Below are 19,536 nucleotides of genomic sequence, written 5' to 3'. Positions count from 1 at the left end.
CAATTACAAGCCAGCAAAGTTTAGAAGCACAAACCCTGGTAATTAGCAGCAAATTTCATCTTCTCTCAGCATAGTTATGTGAGCATGCCACCAGAATAAGCAGAATTAAAACACAAGTAAAAGCAGCACATGTATCCTAGATTTATAATTGTTACTAAGAACCATACAAATTTCAGCAGAGTTGGGTGCAAGGAAATTTTGACACCTGGAAAATGGGGCAAGTATGTTATCTTTTAGCAAGAAGTTACCTTAGGAATAATTTAAAGAGTATAAAATAAATTCTGTATATCTTCTTCTTTTGAAGCTTCAGGTACTGACCTCTTGTGTCGTATATTCAAAGATAGATGGAACTGAAAACAAGCAAGTTCAGCCCCATCCTTTAATCACTATTTAAATAAAGAATAGTGATCACATACCTTGTTAGAATCCTGGCTAGGACTGGAACGCCAATCATCAAATAACCTATCATTGATCTTTACGTTAGATACTCTAAGCATCAAATCTCCTGCAAAGGAAGTCATCAAATTGGAAGTGGTACTAATTACCAGTGCTATTTCTAATAGCCTTTTACTAAATAAAACATAAATTAGTGTACATGGCACATTAAATTAGTATACATGGCACATTACTTTCTGATCTGTGAAAAGCAAGGAAATACTATCTCCTCTGGATTATCTAAATGTATTGAACAATCAAATTCTTGAATTGGAATGAGGTGGAAATGATCCAAATAGGCAGGGCAAAGCCACTTGCATGTCTGATTTTGCTTCAATGGAAAGTTAGAAAATCTAGGTGGCAAATAAAAGGCTACTGTACCAGAATTAGGTTATTTTGCAACCAACAAATATATAGAGACCCAATCTCAATTTTGGACCTGGGTGAACACATGCTCATTAAATTCAAAATAAGCAGTTGATATCTATTTTACATGGAACAGCTACACCATTCTGATAAAATAGAGAATGGTTTACCTTAAGTAGATTTTTCTGTACACCTGATGCTTAGAAGGTCAAAGTGGCTTGGCCAAATTTATGCAGGTACCCAAACACTTGCCTCTTGGACCTCAGAGAATTCTTTATTTTTAAAAAATTTCACCCCACACTTTTAATCCAGAAATAACATACCCCATGAGGGATGTGAAGAGTGAGTTTAGAAACTAGAAAAAGTGAGTTCTAGGTCAAACTGTGAATGAAAGGCTATACATCCAAGTGGCTAATCACTTTGACTCTCTAAGTTTCTGCTATCAAATACCACAATATTATAAACACTAACCCCCCAAAATACGTTATTTTATATAAATTTGATTTAGCTGTGAAAAATTGAAATTGTAATATATCATCTATTCTACATATACATTTCTAAGTCTTTCCAGAAGATAATACTCCAATAGAGAAAGAATATTTACCTACTCAGCCTGTTTTTTGTAACAGTGAGGAATTTATGCATGTGTGTGATATTAAGTAAAAATTACATTATTCTTTTAGAGAGCAAATGTAAAAATTGACAACTATTTAAATACACATGCTGGAGTTGTCTTTATTAACACAAGCTCTAGAAAATTTCTGCCGGGCGCGGTGGCTCAGGCCTGTAATCCCAGCACTTTGGGAGGCTGAGGCGGGCGGATCACGAGGTCAGGAGATCGAGACCATCCTGGCTAACACGGTGAAACCCCGTCTCTACTAAAAATACAAAAAATTAGCTGGGCACAGTGGCGGGCGCCTGTAGTCCCAGCTACTCAGGAGGCTGAGGCAGGAGAATGGCGTGAACCCAGGAGGCAGAGCTTGCAGTGAGCCGAGATGGTGCCGCCGCACTCCAGCCTGGGCGACAAAGCAAGACTCCGTCTCAAGAAAACAAAAACAAAAAAAAAAAAGAAAATTTCTTTTATGGTAAAAAAAATCTTTAAAGGTATTGTATCTACCCTAGGTTAGTAATTGTTCCCCCTGAGTCACAGCCATTATCTTCCAAGGCAAGAGCTAAAGCCGCCTATGAGATGTGTTCCTGGGGACAAAGAAATATTATCAAATGAGATCCAGTAGGGTACTGTATTTGAAAGTGCATTACAAACTACAAAACAGAATTGTACATAGCATTAGCAGTGTCGGTAGAAAATAGTGGAAGGAACATTGGAGTTAGCAATAGGAAATGAGTTTCAGTCAGAGCTTGGCTATTTACTAGCTGGTGAGCTTAGGCAAGTCATATAACTTCTCTGAGCCTCAACTGTCAAATGGAAATAATAATAATAATTGCCCTGACTGATATACAGAGTTGCAAGGGGAAAATGAGGTAACATGGAAGAGCTTTATAAAGCATATTACATTTGCCAATGTCAAATGATGTTATTTTTTACATACATGCTGAAGGGTCCCAGTATATATTAGTATGTTTGTATTTACTTCTGTATGTTAAACGTCCAGCCTATGGAGTCATAACTTTCAGTGATTCATGAGTAGGTGATTCAACCTCCTTCATCATTTAATTTCCTTTACTCCAGGCCAGTTACAAAAATTTATTTCAGGTATTCTTAGAGTAGCCTAGTCCTTAAGTCCAGTGAACCTTGGTTGGAAACCCTGCTTTGTCACTCTTCACTGTGTAGACTTGGGGAAGATTTTTAAATCTCCCTAAGCCTCAGTTTTTTTCATCTTTTTAATGGATTATTATGAAAATTAACTGAGACAATAATCCATTTGTAGTACTTAGTACAGCTCCCCTAATCCTGGGAATTTTATTTTAATGTTTCCACAATGAAAACATGTGAAAACAATCTGTATTGTAACTGGAATAATTATATTTCAAAGACAATGTGGTCTAATGGTTCATTTAATGGCCTCAGGCAAATATTGGGAGCTGTATTCTTACATTCCCAGCAAAACATGAGGGTGAGGGTTTTTCTTTATCATTTTGTTCAAATGAGCTTGGGTGTGCTGAAAATTCAATGCTAAGAACTTAGAAATAAAATGATGATATTCTTCTGAATTTTTTCTAAATTTTAGAATGCTAATGGTTAGTTGGCAATTCCAATGCTATTGGGCATTGACTGAAATTGATTCCAGTAGTGGGCTCTCTCACCATTTATTCTAAAACATGTGAGTGAAAACAGATAAGGAAATTGATATTTGAGACTTAGAAAGATGAAGACAAGTATTATTTAATAACAAAACATTTGGTATATTTGTTACCTGTGATTGCTTTCCAGTGCTGTAGCTCTATTGGAAAAGGGTGGAAAACAATATTAGTAATGTTCAGTTGTAGCTAGTTATGTTTAACATGGCACTAAATGAAAGAGATGATGCCACATTAGTGTTGGCTGGTTTGTATGTAGATATGGAAATGAAATTAGACTAGGGAGAAGGGAATTAATAGTAAAATTAAAATTCATTGTATAAAAAAAATCTGTTAAGAATCAGTTTGGAGGCAAAGATGGGATTAGGAATCTGGCCTTCCCGCCAAGAATGAAACCTTCAATACAGTTGCCAATCTATTTGCCATAGAAAAAGAGAGAGAGAGAGAGAGAGAAACATGGTGTCAAGAAAGCAAAAGATTAAATCAGACCAGAGAATTATATCTAGGAAAGTACTTCTTGTGAAGTTCTCAGAACATGGAATTGACTGTAAATAGATCAGAAGCTTACTAAAGTTTTTGTGAAAATTACATTCCCAAAGAAACCACAAGTTTAATCTTTAAAAAATCTTTTTTCTGTGAGCCCAAAAGCAAACTTTGGGTCCTCAAATTTGCACAGGCAGGAAGTAGCTGAGGAAACCCTACAGTCATAAAATAGGACAAATTCTCCAATACCCATATCAGATCTCACTATAGAGAAATACGGACAAAGAAGAACCTCCAAGAACATAGAATCAGGAGACACAGAATCAGGAGAACATAGAATCAGGAGATCTATTTCATCAATGGGTGAAAGAGCTTATCCCTGATAGCTGACTAAGAGAATAATAAAGGAATTTATCCCACTGCCAGGGCAGAGGGACCTCAGAATGCCTGCCTGGTAGACTTCATCACTGCTATAGACCCAGTCCACAGCCATCACTCTTTGCCATTTTTATAGGAGTGTTTAGTCAGTTATCCTATTCTTCACTTTTGCATACTGTGCATGTGTGTATATAGATATACACTGTGTGTGTGTGTGTGTGTGTATGTGCACGCATGCATGCACATCCATAATGGTGTGGAAAACTCATCTTTCTAGTTTATAGGCCACCATTCCAGGTATCCCCATCTTGGAAAATGGCACTACCATTTGTCCTTTGGCTTAGACTAAAAGAGTGTTTTGTTTTGTTTTGATTTTTTAAGACTTTTTTTCCCCCTCTGGGATTATTCATCCAGCACATCTACAAACCTGTCAGTTTTACTGACCAAATAAATCTGAAGCTGCTTCTCACTCCCTCCATTTCTATCTCCCTAATCTAAATTACCATGATATCTCACCTGAACTACTCGAAAATTCCTTTTTGTTTGTTTGTTTGAGACGGAGTCTCACTCTGTTGCCCAGGCTGGAGTGCAGTGGCGTGATCTCAGCTCACTGCAAGCTCCGCCTCTGGGTTCAAGCCATTCTCCTGCCTCAGCCTCCCGAGTAGCTGGGACTACAGGTGCCTGCCACCACACCTGGTTAATTATTATTATTATTATTTTTTTTTTTTAGTAGAGACGGGGTCAAAAAGTCTCTTTACTAGTATCTCTTCTTCTATCTTTCCAACTGTTCAGTGTGGAAGTGAGTGGAAGTGAGATTATGTGAATCCTCTGCTCCAAATTTCCCATGACTTTCCCTCGTCTCACAGGTAAAATCTGAAGTCCCTGGCTACCTCTTCCACGTCCTCTCCAGCATTCTCCTCCTGTTTACTGAAGGCTACCCACTGTATCTTCCTTAATGTGCTTGAAACATACAAAGCATATCCCCACCTTAAGATTTCCCCTCTCTGAGCCCTCTCCGTCGCCCACTTCTGCATTCATGAATATCTCTGAGCAAGTATCACCTCCTCATAGATACTCAACCACTCTGCCATTCCCTATGCCCTTATACTTCATTTTTCTTTGTAGCCCCCATCACCATCTGACATCATATAAAATACCTCAGGAGTTTTGCTTTGTTTACAGATATATTCTTAACTCTAAAACAGAGCGTGGAACATGGTAGATGTTTAACACATATCCATAATGTAAATATCTTGCATGTGCTGCATCCTACCACTTAATAAGAGGCACGTTAAAGTGAACTAAATATGGTCTGAGAAGGACTCTGTACTTCTGTATTTGAGTCCTTGTGGATGAACTGCAACGTAGCTTAATAGGTAGACAAGATTGAAAACCTAATTTAGGAGTATGTGCCTGTATCAATAGCTAAGTCTTGGGCAATCCTAGCACCGTACTTCAACCATTCATACACTGCTGAGTCTTCAGATTGTTCAAGTAAGGGAACCACTGCGCTGTAACCAATCCAGCCATTCTGTACCTCACTTTCGATTTCTGTATATCTTTTCCCTTTTTTGTCTACAAATCTTCTTTCACCACGTGGCTGCGCTGGAGTGTTTGTGAATCCGCTGTGATGCTGGGGGCTGCCCAATTCACGAATCATTCATTGCTCAATTAAACTCCTTTAAATTTAATTCGGCGGAAGTTTTTCTTTTATCAGACGTAAAGTGCGTGCTATTGGGGTATAGCGTAGGATGGACCAACTCTGACTGAGAGGCTGGTGAAAGCTTTGTAGCTGGCTTCATGGGTGTGCAACCTGTGCAGATATGCAGGGCCATGCATTTGGAAGGATCCTGCTTTTGGTGTAATGTTCTGTTTTTGTCATCTTGAAATTCTTCGTAATTTTGAACAAGGAACTCTATATAGTTCCCATTCCATACAACTCACAATATTTTAAGTATATAATTTAGCATTTTTTAGTATATTCACAAAGTTGTACAGCCATCCCCATTATCTAATTCTAGTACATTTTCATCATCCCCAGAAGAAACCCACAAACATTTGTGGTCATTCCACTTTCTCACTTTCCCTTATGCCTAGCAACCATTCATATTATCTCTGATTCTCAATTTGCCAAGTCAGTACATTTCATATAAGTGAAATCATTTAAGATGTGGCCCCTTGAGTCAGGTTCCTCTCACTTAGCATGATGTTTTCCAGGTTTCTCAACGTTGCATTATGTGTCTATACTTTATTTCTTTTGGTGACTGAATAGTATTTCATTGTGTGGATACACCACATTTTTGTCAACTCATCCATTAATGAATATGTGGGATGTTTCTAATATTTGGCTATCATAAATGATGCTGCTGTGAACATTCATGTACAAGTTTTTGTTTGACTATATGTTTTCAATTCTCTTGGATATATAGGAGTAGAATTGCTGGGTCATATGGCTACTCTATGGTTTACTTTTTGAGGCACTGCCAAGCTCTTTTCCACAGAGGCTATACCATTTTATATTCCTTCCAGCAATGTGTGAAGGCGCTAGTTTCTCCACATCCTTCCAACACTTGTTATTTTCTGTGTTTTTTATTACAGCCATCCTACAGGGTGTGAAATGATAGCTTATTGTAGTTTTAATTTGCATTTCTCTAGTGACTAATGATGAGTATCTTTTCATATGCCTATTGGCCATTTGTATACCTTCTTTGAATAAATGTCTGTTCAAATTTTTTGATGATTTTAAAATTATTTTTCTTTTGTCTTTTTATTTCTGAGTTATAATAGCTCTTTATGTATTCTGGATACTAAACCTATATCAGATTTATTATTGTTATTATATTTTAAATTCAGGGGGTAGATGTGCAGGTTTGTTGCATGGGGTTGGGGCTTCTATTGAACCCATCACCCAAATAGTGAACAGAGTACCCAATATTGGGTAGTGAAAAACTACCCAATAATTAATTTTTTAACCCTTCCCCCTTTCCTCCCTCTTTAGAGTCCCTGGTGTCTATTGTTCCCATCTTTACATCTGTGTATACCCAATGTTTACCTCTTACTTGTAAGTGAGACCATGCAGCATTTGATTTTCTGTTTCTGTGTTAATGTAGGATAATGACTTCCAGCTGCATCCATGTTGCTGCACAGGACATGATTGCATTCAGTTTTGTGTCTGGGTAATATTCCGTGGTGTATACCAGCTTTACTTTATGCAATCAGATATATTATTTGCAAATATTTTCTCTAATTCTGTGAGTTGTCTTTTCACTTTGATAATGTCTTTTGAAGTACAAGCATTTTTAATTTTGATGAAGTCCAATTAATTTATTTGTTCTTTCCTGCCTTGAGATTTATGTACCTATCTAAAAAATCATTGTCTAATTCAGGGTCACTAAAATTTACACGTTTGCTTTCTTCTAAGAACTTTAATGTTTTAGCTCTTACGGTTAGGTATTTTATCCATTATAAGTTTAATTTTGTATATGGTGTTAGGCAGATATCCACATTCATTTGTTGTTTGTGCATATGCAGTTGTTTCCGTACCATTTTTTTCAAAAGATTATTCTTCTTTCATCATTGAATTGCTTTGACACCCTTGTCAAAAACCAGTTGACCATAGATGCATAGGTTTATTTCAGGACTGTCAGCTGTATTCCACCGATATCTATGTCTATTCTTATGCCAGTACCAAATCCTTTAATTACTGTAGCTTTGTTATACATTTTAAAAGTGTTAGGTGTAAGTCCTCCAACTTTGTTCTCTTTTTCCAATGTTGTTTCAACTATTCTGAGTCCCTTGCATTTTCATCTAAAATTTAGGGTTGGTTTATCAATTTCTGAAAAATGGGCAGTTGAAATTTTGATGAAAATTGTATCGAAACTATAGAGCAACTTGGGTAGTATTGCCATGTTAGCAATATCATCTTTCAATATGTAAACATGAGATATCTTTCCATTTATTTAGGTTTTCTTTAATATATGTCCATATTTTGTAGTTTTTCTAGGTGCAACTCCTATACCTCTTCTTTTGCTAAATTTATTTCTTTTGTTCTCCTTGAAGCTATTGTCAATAACATTATTTTCTTAATTTCATTTTCAGATGGTTCATGGCTAGTGCATAGAAATATAACAGATTTTTATATTGAATGCATATACTACATCCTTGCTGAACTCCTTTATCAATTCTAATGGGCTTTTCTTGTATTTCTTAAGATTTTTCTATATGCATGATCATGTCATCTCTAGAGGAGTTTTAATTCTTCCTTTCTATTCTGGATAACTTTTATTTTATTTTCCCGACAATTTCCTTGGCTAGAACCCCCAATACAATGTTAAGTAGAAGCAATGGGATCATCCCTGCTCCTCTCTTTGCTGATATTAGGGGGAAAGCTTCTAGTACTTTACTATAAAGTATGATGTTAGAGATCCTGAATTTTTATCTTGCATTGGGCTCTAAAAATTATGTAGCTAGTCTTACCTTATAAGGAAGGACACAGTTGAGCTGAGTATCAAAGGACATGTAGGAGTTCTCAGGGGGTGAGGAGGAGGAAGAAGAACAATATATGCAGTATCATAAATACATGCTCAAACTCAAAGTGACTCAGTCTGGCAGGTTTGTGGAGGCCAAGTGAGGAGTGAAGGAAGCAGAGGTTAGAGAAGCAGGTAGGGCTGGACCACTGCTGGATTGCTGACTCCTTACTAAGGAGTTTGGATTTTATTCTGTAATTTTTAGACTAGTACACTATTATATTTTACAGTCAGCAGCAAAGAGTAGAATGAAGAAAAATGAGACTAAAAATTGAGGCAAGGAGAGCAATTCATGGGCTACTGCAGTGTTTGATACAATGAATCAAAATCTTGTCAGAGGCTGAGGTGGTCGGATCACGAGGTCAGGATATTGAGACCATCCTGGCTAACATGGTGAAACCCTGTCTGTACTGAAAATACAAAAACTTAGCTGGGCATGGTGGTGGGTGCCTGTAGTCCCAGCTACTCAGGAGGCTGAGGCAGGAGAATGGCGTGAACCCAGGAGGCAGAGCTTGTGGTGAGCCGAGATTGCACCACTGCACTCCAGCCTGGGCGACAGAGTAAGACTCTGTCTAAAAAAAAAAAAGCTTGTCAGATTAACCTTGGAATAGCTGTATTCTTGCTTTTGAAGACTTTACTTTCCTTCTGTTTTTTTTTTTAAATGAAAAATTTGTACAAATAAAAACATATGCATTGAGCACCATATTTCAAAGTTAGGCTAGCGTTGGTAAAGTTTACAATCTATGTTTTGTTCATTGTGAAAAATATATTTTCATGTTTATGATAGCCTGAATTCAGAATTGAGATAAATGATCTTTTACATGGTAAAGAAAATGATGCTTAGAACATTTCATTAGTTATTTCAGTAACTGTATTAGTTATTCTAGAATCTTTTGCATTTGCATCATACCGATCATTCTTACATTAGGCATTACCTACACATTAGCAAAACCAAAAGAGATTCCTTCCCTATCCCTTCCCGTCGCTCCTTTCTTCCCTCCTTCTATCCCTCCCTCCCTTCCTCCCTTTCTTCCTTCCTTTTTCCTCTCTACCCATTTTCCTTCCTTCCTTTTTCTTTACATTTGCTTAATTAATTAATTGTTCAAAAGTTTTAGGGCCTAAGAGGCTGAATTAGATCTGTAACACGTTTTGTGCCCTTGGAGAGCTTCTAGATTTATGAGTGACTGAAGTAAACAAGGCTGCCACGTCTCAAAACAGAGTATCATGCATCATTGTTACCCTAAGCACATCTAAATTTGTAGAATGGTCATTTGCAACAGCCCCATCACTGTGGCCTTCACTGAGAGTTTACAGCCTCTGATATATACATGGTAGTGTTGAATAAATAATGCTTTGTTGTATTAGTTCAGGTTGTCATGGATTGGAGGGCTAGAGTCAGAATTTGTGACTAAGATTATGGAAACAGTAAGAAGAACCAAAGAATCAAACCAACTAAATCCCAGGAGAGTCAAATGAACCAGAGCTACTCACTGCTTGATCACATATAGCTGTAAATTCCTAGTCGATTCACAGATCTTGTAAGTGATGAGCCATTTGAGAGAAAACACCTCTTTCTTTTCTGCAAATTATATAACACTAAATCCATGTCATTGAACAAATGATTCTAACCATTCTTTTCTTGCCTTTATTGGATTTCAAAGTTCAGTACACATTCAAATTATTCAATTTTGATATCACTTTTATGATCAAGTGCCCTACTTTTGAAATGGAAAGCTCTGTTGGCCATGTTCCCTGTTACGTTTAAGAAGCTTTTATCATTTAAATAAATTAAACCTTCCCGCATGGATTCTGCAGAACATAATGAAGTACAGAGAAAAATAAAGCTTAAATGAAATAAATCTCTTTGCTGATAGAAACAGTACAGGTGATTGTGCATTCTGCCAATAAACGTGTAGCTGGAACCGTAGCCCGATTTCTGGTTTTTAAATTTTGTCCTTAATTTTTGTAGCGTTCAGCAGCAATCTGATTTGCCATTGGACAAAAGATGGACACAATGTACATCAAGTAAAAAGGGTCTAGGTTTTTAGTACTGAGAATAAAACCAAATATTAGATTTTTAAAAGCTGACTTCTTTTAATACTACACTGATCAGTAAGGATATACATTTTTTCACACCATTTAATTCATACAAGTTGAACTCTTATGAACTCAAATCCTTTAACACTTTCTATAATCATTTCTTCATGGTTAAAAAAATGCTTGGTTTTTAGAGAAAAATGATCATCCATATAATAATTGGGTAAAATTAAAGTATATAAATTACATATTGAATTAGCAGGAGACATTTTACTTTTTGAGTTACAATCTGCGAGTTGCCCATGAAAGATTCAATTGGATTTTGAAAAATCTTACTGTTTATAGGTTCTTTCAACGGCCAAAGTGTAGGATGCAATTTTAAAAATGTAAATAAAACACACCATTTTAAAGAGTTTAAATAAAATTTATCGATGTTTCCACTATGTTAAGTTGAACCATTTTACGACATGCATGTTAAAAATAAAGTTAAAGGTAAAAAGCCCTTCCTTTTAAAATTTTTATTATGATTTTTGAGACCCAGGTTGACATGCAATAGCATGATCATAACTTATTGGAACCTCAGATTCCTGAGCTCAGGTGATCCTTCTGCCTCAGCCTCCCAAGTAGCTAGGACCACGGGCGTGCACCACCATACGTGTCTTTTTTTTTTTTTTTTTTTTTTTAATTTTATTGTAGAGATAGGGTCTTCCTGTGTTACCAGGGTGGTCTCAAACTTCTGGGCTCAAATGATCCTCCCACTTTGGCCTCCCAAAGAGCTGGGATTGCAGGCATGAACCACCATTCCCAGCCAAAAAGCACTTCTTAAAAGGAAACGTTCAGCAGAATTAATTTGAGAATACTCATAATGGTAATGTATAATAATTACCATAGAATTGTAGTTTTCTTAGTGATAAATATTCAATGTTACTCAATATTGGAGCTTAGGTCATAAAACTATCTCTGAAACTGTAAGGACTTATAGAGAGGGCCTAATTGCATTTCATGTTTTTGAAATACAGTGAGTTACTTATGTTAGGCATCCCTGATGTTTTATCTTCTTATGTATTATATTTGTACATTCTTTTAAACTACAAAACAAAAACTATCATACTTTGCATATAAGATATGGATCAGCTGGTGGTAGCACCTTGTAAATTAGTGTTTAAAGCCCATAAGCATGATTAAATCACCTATCACCTTTACATTTTTCATTTGTTTTTAATTCCAGTGCCTATATTCTCTTACCTTGCAGTAGGAAAGAAAATTTTGTTTTGTCATAAGTTAGAAAATAAGCTTCTAATGGATATTGTTGCATCCTTGCAATGAAATCAAAGCAGATTCTGATTTAAGACCTTTCAATGACTGATTTGTGGGTCAAAGATTTGAACGTGAGTCTACCCAGTATGCATTTGTTCAGCAGTTGGCCAGGTTCTAGGAATGCCAGAAGGCAAATTATATAGCTCCTGCTTCCAAATGAGGAGTAGACATTAATGATCAATAATAATAATAATAATATACAGATAGCACTGATTCATTGTTTAGAGAGCGGAACATAGTGAAGGAACTATAAAGTGCCCTTCTTATTTGTAACAAACATACATTTGCTGAATGTATGAAAAGGTTCTTGAACTAATGAATAACATTTATTTATAGAGGAATTTCAACGTGGCAGGCATGTTATAGACACTTGAGATATAGCAGTTAGCAAAGCAGACAGAAATCCCTATTCTAATAAACAAATGATTTAGGTGTAAATGGAATCAAGGATGATGTCAAAGTCCAGGGAAAGTCACATTCTGTGACCCTCCCTGCCCCCTGCCTTCCATAAAGGTAGTATATTTAATATATGTAGAAGGAAGTTAAAAACAAAACAAAAATGCAAGGCGGGGAGGAGGAGGGTCTAGAGACTGCCTCCCACAAAGCTCTTTCAAAGTGCTGGTCAAGGCTACCACTTTCCCAGCAAGTACAGAGCTTCGATCATGTTCAATTCACTGCTTTCAGGGTTGGTTCTCCATGGCAAAGGCTCTGTGAAGGGTGACCTGCTGGGTGTGAAACTGCTGCACGACTTCCTACTTTACCCATTCATCTATCCAAGTTTTCACGGAGTCCAGGAGAAAGTATAAAAGTTACCTTGAGGAGCAGGAGAGTGGAATGGTTAAGACTGTTTGGAATTTGACCCCTCGGATTTGTATCCTGGACACTCAGTTGTGTGACTTAAGGGAAACCACTTAACTCTTTATGCCTCAATTGGCTTCTCTGTAATATAAGAATAGTAGGACCTGTGTCCTACAGTAGAGAATAGGACCTAGCTCATAAAATGTTCTCATTTATGACACTTAAATGGGAAAATACATGTGTGGAAGTGACCACTTTGCTACATACAGCTATTTTATAATCATTTTACAATACCATTATTTTGTTCCATAGTCAAAAGTAAAATAAAATAAATGTAATCTAATCCTATACAGTCAATTCAAACTAGTAATTTTTTTAAAAAAAATCTACCTCTTACAAACCTGGATATAATAAGTAGTTGACCAAACCCAAGTGTTACTGTTTTCAGTTAGGCTTCAGTTACAGTTGTATAGACTGGGTGATAAATCTCCTCATGACCCCCTCTTTCTAACCTTCCTCCTGCACTTGCTTCTCCTCTCATTGGGCTGCAGATTGTCAGCAGGCCTGCTGCTAAGGAAAAAGGGGGATCTACTTCAGGACTTAGGGCTTGGGTCTGAGATCTGGAGGGCCTGTAGCCACTCCTCAGAGTGTTGACTTTTGAGCTGGTCATGTCCAACTGCTGGCTCTCTTTATGTGTGGCATAATTGATGGCCTGAAAGTCCCTGGTGGCAGGTGACCTACGGGGTGCAATAACTTTTCCCACCTCACACAGTGCTTTTGCCTTGGCTGGCTTCTAGCAGACTGAATTCACGAATGACTGACTTCAGTGGCTTACTGAGCTCTAGGGCATCCCAGCCAGTGCCCCTCTGAGCTATAAAGGAAGTGAAGGGCAAGGAACAAAGAAGGGATCTTTGGCTCTCTAAAGAGCATGTTTTTCCACCGTGCATTGCTGCCTCCTGAGACTGGATGTGTAGGTCCTGCTGTTCTGCAAACTCAGTAACAATTCAGGACCAGTCTTGTTGGTCATAAGTACCCTCAAACCTCGAGGGAGCTATGTTTGAAATTACTTAATTTCCTATCTTCCGGGAGTAAAAAGGGGGAAAGGAACAATGTGCAGTGCTCAGAATTCTGTCATCTAATGTACCAGAGCTCGATTTTTTCTCCTTCCCTGTTACTTTTACATTTCTTGACAGCAAAATACAGATCCAGCTCTATCTCATTTGTCCCCTGGTATAGGTGGAAATCAAGCCCTGTGCCAGGACCCACTTTGCTCTATGTATTTTTGTATTTGGAGTCTTTGTTTCTAGCTAAATAGTAGCAATTCAAACACTTTTCTTTGTTCTTGGTTGGGTGGATGGGGCAGCTGGTGGTCAAGGAAGCTGGGAAAGATTTATTTTATTGGTATTTTACATGGGCATGTTACAGTCTTACATCACAAAACACCTTGAACTTGGTAAGCACACAATAATTGCAAGCAATGATTGGCCATTATATTGACAAATCTAAACAAATAAGGCTCTTGCCTAAGGTGTCCACAAATTCTCAGATATCAGTAATACCAAATCTTTCAGTATAGTCTCTGTGTGGCAGGACGTGTAGACATTACAAAGATAGGAATGTCCTTGTCTGTATATACTAATAGGGTTGCCAAATGTAGCAAACAAAAATACAGGACTCCAAGGTAAAATTAAAATTCTGATAAACAATGAACATTTGCTAAAGGATACATACGTCCAATTCAGATTTTTAATGTCTGGTGTTTTTAGTGTGTCCCAAATATTGCACAGGGGACCTGCATTTTACCTGACCTTCCTGTGTGCCTAGCACCTGTCACACTCCACTGACTTTGAAACGGTTCCCTTTTCCCAAATGTGAAGGCTGCTCTCAGTTACTACATCGAACCAACACTCTGTCTATCCTAGGCTAAACGACCACCTTAAAAAAGTAAAAAGGGCCAGTGGTGAATGGGAAGGGGGATGTGGAAAATTATTCACATTAAGCCTCTCATGTCCACCCATAGAATCAAAGTGAGTACTTTTTCAAAAAGGGGCTGAAATAGGAAAATAGTATCTGTATTTCTGTGTCTGGGTCTGTCTGGTTCTAAAGAATGTTCATATCTTGAAGACTTAGTACAACCTATGTTTACTTGGGAAGCATAAGAAATGTGTCAACCCTTTGAAAGACTTCTAATTAAACTGCTGGAGCTTTGATATCAGAATTTGATATTATTATTACATAGTTTTAAAAGACCCAATTTCATGTGCCACTAACAAGAAAAAAATATATTGGCCTTTACAGTTACTGAATTTATTTTAAAATACAAATTATTACCACTTGATAAGCTGAATTTAGTGCATCAATCTCATTTTAGAAAATGCCCTCTTACCTGGAAGGGGAATTCCTACCTTTCTGACTTTTCTGTTAACGGTGACCATCAATAGTATCAGGTTTTGGTGTAAAATCAATGATTATATGTTACTCCAGGCAGCTGCTGAATATTCAAAGGATAGTAAATGGTTTCAGAGAGGAGTGTTTTATGAGAGTTCAAGGAGAGAGACCCAATGTATGTTGAGTGTCTGTTATGGGTTAGATAATGCATGCTTCACATGTGTTTCTACTCTAACCAACAACGTACAGAGGGTGATCAAGGTAAGTAATTTTCCTTGAGTAATAAAATTGTCTGATTCTGAAAGTGCCTTATCTTATATAACTCTTTTTTTTTTTTAATTTTCCTTACAGCCTTCACCTGCAGTTACTTTGCTTTTCAGGACTCTGAGCAAAAATCTCACGCATTAACTTTACTTCCAACTGTGAGAATATATGTGGCAATTTCTTATATAGCCAACTTTTTTTATTTCTTTTGATGGGGTTGTCATAAGTTCTTCCCATTATTATCTTCAAAATACATTTTAAATAAAATGATGCTCATTTATTTATGGATATCTAACCTCTCACCTGTACTATGTATTTAGTTTTATGTTTAAAATTTAAAGAATCTTGGAAATTGAAGAGTTCAACCTCCAACCCAGTGAACATGTCACATGAAACACATACTTTCTATTTTAACCTTTTAGTGCTAGAATGATCATGAGTTTTCGTGGCAGTTTATTCGATAGAGAGCAGTTTGCAATGAAGTCTCTGTACTGAGCTGGTGTTGCCTCCCAGAAACGTTTTCTCACAAATTCTAGTTCTGCCTTCTAGGGTCACATAAATAAATTTAAATTCTCCCCTCACCCACCCCAGGTGCCATTTGCTAAACTGTCTAACTTTTCAGTGCATTTATAGCCTGGAATTCTTACTATCTGATACCCAAACAGAGGATAATATTAAAAATGGTTTTGAATCTTATTTCTACACAATAAGGAAAATCATACAAAAGTAGCAATTCATTACAGAGAAATTTAAGGGATAAATATGTATTTCCTTATATATGTATACATATATACATATATATATGTGTGTGTGTGTGTTTGTGTATTTCCTACTAAACAGTAATATAATGGGAACATAAACTAGAAGCAAAGTACCTCTACTCAGTTGTCTCTTGAGTAATTCTCCCTCTGATATGTAGGGGACTAGAACTAAGTAAATAAGTAGCCAACATTTCCGTGTTGGGTTTAAGGCATATTGCATCCATAAATTTCATAAATGCAATTCCATAAATGGCATTCGGATTTTTTCCCTCAGAAATAATCTTATTGAATGTTGAAGGGTTTTCTTTGTAACATAAAGCACATACAGCATAGTGTCACACAACTGTTAATCCATCTGCTTTTATAATCAGGCTATGACTGTCTCTCCCGTTCCACAGATCATCTTTCGTAAGATCAGTGATGTGAAGAAAGAGGAGGAGGAGCGCCTCCGGCAGAAGAATGAGGTGACCCTCAGCATCCCTGTGGACCACCCGGTCAGAAAGCTCTTCCAGAAGTTCAAGCAGCAGAAGGAGCTGCGGAATCAGGGCTCAACACAGGGTGACCCTGAGAGGAACCAACTCCAGGTAGAGAGCCGCTCCTTACAGAATGGAGCCTCCATCACTGGCACCAGTGTGGTGACTGTGTCACAAATTACTCCCATTCAGACGTCTCTGGCCTATGTGAAAACCAGTGAATCCCTTAAGCAGAACAACCGTGATGCCATGGAACTCAAGCCCAACGGCGGTGCTGACCAAAAATGTCTCAAAGTCAACAGCCCAATAAGAATGAAGAATGGAAATGGAAAAGGGTGGCTGCGACTCAAGAATAATATGGGAGCCCATGAGGAGAAAAAGGAAGACTGGAATAATGTCACTAAAGCTGAGTCAATGGGGCTATTGTCTGAGGATCCCAAGAGCAGTGATTCAGAGAACAGTGTGACCAAAAACCCACTAAGGAAAACAGATTCTTGTGACAGTGGAATTACAAAAAGTGACCTTCGTTTGGATAAGGCTGGGGAGGCCCGAAGTCCGCTGGAGCACAGTCCCATCCAGGCTGATGCCAAGCACCCGTTTTATCCCATCCCGGAGCAGGCCTTACAGACCACACTGCAGGAAGTCAAACACGAACTCAAAGAGGACATCCAGCTGCTCAGCTGCAGAATGACTGCCCTAGAAAAGCAGGTGGCAGAAATTTTAAAAATACTGTCAGAGAAAAGCATACCCCAGGCCTCGTCTCCCAAATCCCAAATGCCACTCCAAGTACCTCCCCAGATACCATGTCAGGATATTTTTAGTGTTTCAAGGCCTGAATCACCTGAATCTGACAAAGATGAAATCCACTTTTAATATATATACATATATATTTGTTAATATATTAAAACAGTATATACATATGTGTGTATATACAGTATATACATATATATATTTTCACTTGCTTTCAAGATGATGACCACACATGGATTTTGATATGTAAATATTGCATGTCCAGCTGGATTCTGGCCTGCCAAAGAAGATGATGATTAAAAACATAGATATTGCTTGTATATTATGCAGTTGACTGCATGCACACTTTACATTTATTTATAATCTCTATTCTATAATAAAAGAGTATGATTTTTGTTACCCAAGGCAATGTAATATTTGAAGAATCAGGGTCCAACCTGCCAATGTTGCCATGACAAATTTGATCTCAGGCTGAGTATGTATATCGAGCTATCATTTTCTCACTGTTCTGTTAAGTTAAAATTATAGATTAATGCCAAGGAAGAGTTCAATCTTTTAAACTATTAGTACCATGTTATGATCTCTTTCCATAGGATTTTTCTGTAACTTAGTGTTAGGTTCTTTTCCCCTACAGGCGATGTTTGCTCCATTTAAATGACTGTTTTGTTGCTAAGTCAGATAACAGTGTGGGGTATTGAAAACTTATTGCTATGGGTTTTGTGCATGAATTACATTTTTGATCAACTATACCTCTCCTTTTTTAACATTATACTTAGATAGTAATCATTAGCTCTTATGTAAGGAAATCCCTACTCCCTCCTTCTTGGAGAACAGCTGCCATCTTGTAGGCTGACATTATCGACACCGTAAATACTAAACTATTAATATAGTGTACGTTATTATAGAAACACTGCACCACAGGGTATAAGGCCTTTTGACAATTCACGTAAGAGATGCTGAATTTCCAAAGCTTATGAATGCTCTAAATTTGTATTTCCAAAACATGTTCAAGAGTGATGTTGAAAGGCTTCTTAGCAGAGAAACATACAAAAAAAAAGCATTTAAGTAATCATATCAAAATACTAACTATTATGATATAAAATAAAAAAGAGTGTAAACAGATAAATTTTTGTGGCACGTCTGTAACTTAGAAAGAATGAAACACTGGTACGGATTGTTGACATATGAATCTTAGTGTTTGTAGTGATAACACATGAAATGTGGTAAAACAAACAAACAAACCAAGAAGTAGACATTAAGTTGCTCGACTCAGATAACTGCTTTTCTATCATTTTATTCTGGTTATAATTTTTAAAAGCTTTTTGTACACAGTTCTACTGCTGGACTTCTGCTAAGTTGATTCAATAAACTATTGTGGCTCAGGCAGATCCATTTATGAAAGGGGGATACTACAGACTGAATTTTAGTCTTTTGAATTCAAATCCTCTTTGTAGAAAGTGCCTATTGTCAAGTTTTTTAAAAAAATCACAAAGAGTTGTCCTGTATATAGCTAGTCCCTTAAATGATATAGATTGAGAATAAAATACACATTCACTTGTAAGAACCCAGGAGAACTTATTTCTTTTGACTAAACTATATTTTAGGAAGTTGTTCAGGGAAGCATACTTTTCAGTCAGCGCATGCACAGCATTTAATATGGAGAGCAGGGGAGTTAGTGTTTTCATGAAGTTGAAAATATGTGCGAGTAATTTATATATTACTGGACCTTCTGTATATATATGTTAACAATATGCAAAAATGATGGCAAAATCGAAGGAGATATTTTGGTCTATTATACCCATTTGTATGAGCTTTTCTATCTCCCAGTATCCCCAACCAAAGCCACTAGAACTGAAAGACACGTTAATCACATTCAGACTTGAGAAGTGCAAAACAGTGATTTATAAAAACAGTTGCTATTTTAGAATTTCTACTGAACTTCACATGCCCACAAGATGGGCCTCTTTAATCTAGGAGTCTCAAAACATACGTTATGTGCCGTGGGCTCCATTTTCCTTTCTTTGTGCATATAACTTCCATGAGCCATAATGGAAGTTTTCAGGGGAGCACGTCTCCATGTAATGCTACAATATCTACCTACCACAAACACAAGAAAATGAAATAATTATGGAGTAAGGAATCAGCCTTGAAATTGGAATTTTGTTGCTTTCATGGTGAGGATGATGTCTTTTTCTTGACCTCTGACATTTATTGAATTTCAGGATGTTTTTCTATCTGTTTAAGTCAAGTTTGGCGTAAGCTTTTAAAGGTGAATGTGTGGTTAAAATAAAAATCTGAGTG

General features: G+C 37.0%; 1 protein-coding gene across 1 annotated transcript in view; it reads left to right on the top strand.

The window, feature by feature from the left end:
- KCNH5 (potassium voltage-gated channel subfamily H member 5) overlaps window positions 1–17,555 on the top strand; it is a 336,051-nt gene extending 318,496 nt beyond the window's left edge. Inside the window, exon 11 of the mRNA XM_007986913.3 lies at window positions 16,411–17,555. Coding sequence (XP_007985104.1) covers window positions 16,411–17,358 — 948 coding nt within the window. The 3' untranslated portion in view covers window positions 17,359–17,555. The remainder of the gene's footprint in view (window positions 1–16,410) is intronic.
- Window positions 17,556–19,536: the final 1,981 nt, after the last annotated feature.

This window comes from Chlorocebus sabaeus, chromosome 24 (assembly GCF_047675955.1).
Source record: "Chlorocebus sabaeus isolate Y175 chromosome 24, mChlSab1.0.hap1, whole genome shotgun sequence".
Classification (NCBI taxonomy): Eukaryota; Metazoa; Chordata; class Mammalia; order Primates; family Cercopithecidae; genus Chlorocebus; species Chlorocebus sabaeus.
This window is presented reverse-complemented; position numbering and strand designations above follow the sequence as displayed.